Source organism: Bison bison, unplaced genomic scaffold (genome assembly GCF_000754665.1).
Source record: "Bison bison bison isolate TAMUID 2011002044 unplaced genomic scaffold, Bison_UMD1.0 scf7180017864238, whole genome shotgun sequence".
NCBI classification, from domain to species: domain Eukaryota; kingdom Metazoa; phylum Chordata; class Mammalia; order Artiodactyla; family Bovidae; genus Bison; species Bison bison.
The window spans coordinates 3318945-3323560 of NW_011494810.1; the positions used below are offsets into that span (position 1 = coordinate 3318945).

At 55.0% G+C, this 4616-nt stretch overlaps 1 protein-coding gene across 1 annotated transcript in view; it reads left to right on the top strand.

Moving 5' to 3' along the window:
- Positions 1-2096: 2096 nt before the first annotated feature.
- GPRIN1 (G protein regulated inducer of neurite outgrowth 1) overlaps positions 2097-4616 on the top strand; it is a 10515-nt gene continuing 7995 nt past the window's right edge. The window contains exons 1-2 of the mRNA XM_010846645.1: positions 2097-2273; positions 3233-3288. Of these exons, the coding sequence (XP_010844947.1) occupies positions 2097-2273; positions 3233-3288 (233 nt within the window). The remainder of the gene's footprint in view (positions 2274-3232; positions 3289-4616) is intronic.

Here is a 4616-nt window from a genome sequence, read left to right on the forward strand (position 1 = left end):
CATACTACTCTCTCATTCTTTGCAGCCTCCTTTCCCTTTAATATTGGTGTTCCTCAGGGTGGGCCTAGGGTACCTTGTCTCACCCTATTTGGTCTATACTCTCCCCTCGTATCCCAACACACCTCTCATGACTTCCGTCACCAGCTCCCTGCCCTGTCTCCAGCCTTGGCTACTTCAGAGCTCAGTTTTGGACTCAGACGTCTCAGTGTAGCTGTTTCACAAGTCCCTTCTTTCCCCAGAGTTCATCAGATTCTCCACCCATTTGGCTCCCCAAGGTAAGCCCTCAGAGAGGCAGTAGAATCCTCTCACACTCGCATTCACCACATGACCAAGACCTGTTGACTTTACCCTTAAATAGTTATCAAATCTGGCCCCTAGTCTCCATTCCAATGGTTCAGCCATCATTACCTCTCACCTGCTATGGCCTCCTCACTCATGCCCTGATCCTGCTGTCATCCACGCTCGCCCTGCCCCCTCCCCCCGGGGGGTGGGAGTGCTTTTTAGATCACAGCCACGTTCCTGCTACTGCTTGTGTCTTGTGAACCTACCCAAAGCTTGGTGTCTTCACATATCATGGGGCCAACGATGTATACCTTGAAGGGCTGCAGGGAAAATAAAATGAAACCATGAGTGTAGAATAGAGTTTGTAAACGTGAAGCGAAATGCTTTTGTGGTAAATGAGCAATTTTCAGGGCTAAAGACGCCGGTTCCTTGGTGCTGTCCGTGGTGCTGAAAGTTGGTTGAGCACTCCCCATTTTCTGTTTCCCTGGGATGCTAACTGAAGACGTCAGTCCGATAGGTTTTTGGGGTTTTTTTGTATTGGTTTTTTTTTTTGTTTTTTGTTTTTTTTTGTATGTGTGCCATCTAGATTAAAAAAAAATTTTTTTTTTTATTTTAACGATCACAGTGACTTGTGGCTCACCAGGTAAGTCAGAGGAATAGAAAGTAAAGGTGAAGCCTGAAGTTTCAGGAGTTAGCTTCATTACTAACAAACGAGTGACCTATCATCAGTATCTGTTTTCTTATCTGATAAACGGGATATAATACATTCACATGAACTTGCTTATAAGTGATTGGAAATGGAAATTAGATGAAACCTGAAAACAAGGTAAGGTTACTTGTTACTTTAACTTGAGGGCTTTACCATAAAAACACTGCCCCTAAATAAGCATATTAATGTTAGTTGCTACCACTTTTAGTAGGTGGCTTTACAGTACACGTGAGAGGGTTTTATCACCTTTTGGCAATTACAGACTTATTTTTCCCCTTCTGGGAAATCAAAGGGGAGGAGACTATTTCTCTGCTAAGAAACGTCGAGGCGGGGTGGACAGCAAGTCCTCCTGTCCTTGGCAATTCAAATTCAGCTAAAAGCCTCTGAACACCTACTTCAGGCTCCTTCATCCTTCCAAGACTACTCACTGTAAGGTGATTCATGTTAGTCCCATCTTACAGATGGAGAAATTGAGACTCTGAAAGGTGAAATGATTTGCTGGAGGGTGGAGGAGAACCCGGCTTGCACAGACTAGGTGAGCGGGCACCCTGGCTAGGGAGGACGATAGCGGGGAAATCGAAGGCTCTCTCCCTCCTCCCGCAACCACGCAGGGCCCTCCACCCCCGGAGCGTGGGTGGCGGCGAGACAAAGGGGACGGGGGCGGGGCGAGGTGGGGGTGTGGGAGAAGGCCGGAAGTGCGGCCAAGGAGGAGGCGGGAAACTCCGCGCAGGGGGAGCTCGGACATGGCGCAGACCTGGGTCTCTATTCAGAGGCCAAGTATCCTTGGACAACTGGCCTCCCCTCTCTGGGCCCCAGTTTTCTCCTCGGTGAAACAAGCAGAGGGCGTTCGCGGGGCTGGATTGAGTGAGATCTGAGTGACAGCGTGCCCCGCCCTCAACAGGCGCGCAGCAAATAGGCAGCCTCTCCGCCCCTCGGTATCCAGTCTGTGAAACGCTAACCGGGTCGAGGAGGGCGGGGAACCCAGGAGCCTAGCGGTCGCAGTGAGGGGCTGCGGGCGAGGGGCGCCCCTCCCTCCTTTGGGCCCCTGCTTCCCTGTCGGCACCGCCCCCTCCCGGGTTCCGAGGCCGCCAGTCAGCTAGCGCGCATGCCCGGGGCGGGGCGCGGGGTGGGAGCGCGGAGCTGGCGCGGGGACGGCTGCGCCGAGTCCGCGGGTCCGCCCGCCAGCCCGGCCGAGGCAGCCGAGGCAGCTCGGGCAGCGGCGGTGGCGGTGGCGGGAGCCAGAGCGCAGCGCGCCGAGGAGACTGAACGGCGACAGAGCCCGGTAAGCGCCACTCCTGCATCTGCTGCTCGCTCCAAACGGGCGGTGTCGACCCCTTTCTGCCGCTCGCAGCAGCCCCAGAGCCGCTGTCCAGGGTCCTCGAACCGCCTGGGTGGCGGGGTTTGGGCACAGCGCGCGGCGTGTGTCTGGCGTGCGCCTGGGTGAAGGTACGCGCGCTACTGGGGCGGCGGGTGTCCATTTCCAGGTTCCTCTCTGGGGCGGGGCGGGGGCGGGTCCGCAGTCCTGGCCGAGCACCCGAGGGGCCCTGCGGGCCATCCCGCCCTGTGTGTAAGACCCCGGCCCCGCGTCTGGCCTCGCCTCTGACTGCCGCTTTGTTTGGCACCGTGGTGCGGGAGGGGGCGCTTCCCGCCACCGCGGGGAAGGGGTCCGCCCGCGTTGATTCATTTTCCCCATGGAGCGAGCTCGGCGATCGAGTGGCTCTATTGGCACCATCAAGCACACTCGCTGTCGCACGCTCGATGTGGCACACACTCTGGGGGTCCACCACGTATACTGTCACACACTCACCACTCGAGGCCACAGGTTTACACACACTATGGTCCTTGATCATTCCATCAGACTCATACACATGGCCACCTGTGCACCCACCCAGTACATCTTTGCGTACACACCCAGGCATTGCTACGCACTCACATCAGCCATCGCCTATCATAGCACACACTCATCTCAGCAATAGTCCCCATCACAACGCACTCGCAGCCACCCTGCTCTGGCCTGCTTGCGCCTGTTCACACCTGCACATCATGGTATCCCTCATGTACCCCCAGACCCTGGAGTAGGTGTGTCATACACTCCATCACACACTTTTAGCTTGCTCTCCACCCCTCAACTCCTGCATGTCCACTCTTGCCCTCCTGTGAGTGGATGGACGGCTGCCCTGAAGGGTGTTTCTGGAAGAAAGACTGGATATCACCCTTTGCTAGACTCCTTCTCCCATCCAGCCCCAGGCAGGACGCTTTACCGCTCTGACGGTTGTAGAAGACAAGGGGATGAGAGGGTGAGGTACAGCACACCTAGACTGTCATACACACACACACACACACACCTGCTGAAGTACCACAAGCCTTTGTCAATCTTATCATCATGGGTAGAGGTGATTGCAGGTGCCTGGCAGTCCTGGCTCCAATTTGGGAAGAAATCCTAAAGGGGAAATAACAGGCTGGCCAGCCTCAGTGAGCATTCACAGGGGCTTCTCTGCCTGGGAGCAGGGCACAACAATGCTTGTGCACATACCGGCCAGCTCTCCCATGAATGAGGCTCTGAGGCCAGGTGGCCATAAATGTGCATACCCACAGGGTCCAAATGGCCACCAGGAGACACAAACACTTAGGGCATTCCGCACATACAGACTGCACATGTGCACACCAAGTTCTTGAGCAAAACGCAGGAGCCAGACTCTGGCTCCCCAGGCTGGCGCAGATATCGACAAGCCATCTACGTGCTCCGCTGCACGCTGGGTGAGCCAGCCCACACAACTGGGGGGCATTTCAACCTTTTACCTCCATCGGGAGGCAGAAGTGTGCAGGATCATCTGCCCAAAGGGTGTGCCCACAAGTGGGTTCTCACACAGAAGACACTCTTGCTTCCTCTCCCAGACACCTCCTTGTGCTGTTGCCTGTTAGATCCAGGGGACTGGGAGGACCCTTGGCATGACCCTGAAGAGCATAAAGGGGTTTTAAGAGCCATGCATCAATGTCCAAGATCTTGGCTGTATGAGTAGGAAGAACCAGGGTTTGGATTCAGACAAAACAGGCTTTGAATCAGAGCCCCACCCTCTCCCAGCTGTGTGCTCTTGGTCAAGTCCTTAATGCCTCTGACCTCAGCATCCTCATCTGTGAAACGGGATGATAATGCCCCCCTCCTGAGACTGTTGTGGAGTCCAGATGCAAAAACAAGCCTGAGTATGCTGGGCCCAGGGCTGAGCACACTGGGAGAGTGATGGAGCTGGGTCCAGTGGAAGATGGGAGGCGAGAATGTGAGACCCCAGGCGTGGGTTGCCTTTTGGAGAAGTGACTTGAGAATACCAAGGCTTTCTTGAGAGCTGGGTAAAGCCTAGCAGAACTGCAAGCCTGCTAGGAATGGTATCCTGACAGATCGTAAACCCAGGTCTCAGCCAGTTCTACTAGTATAACTACATCCTCTCCCTATTTGTGGCTTCCCAGGTGATGCTAGTGGTAAAGAACCCATGCAGGAGATGTAAGAGACGCGGGTTCAATTCCTGGGTCAGGAAGATCCCCTGGAGAAGGGCATGGCAACCCACTCCAGCATTCTTGCCTGGAGAATTCCACTGACAGAGGAGCCTGGCAGTCTACAATCCATAGAATT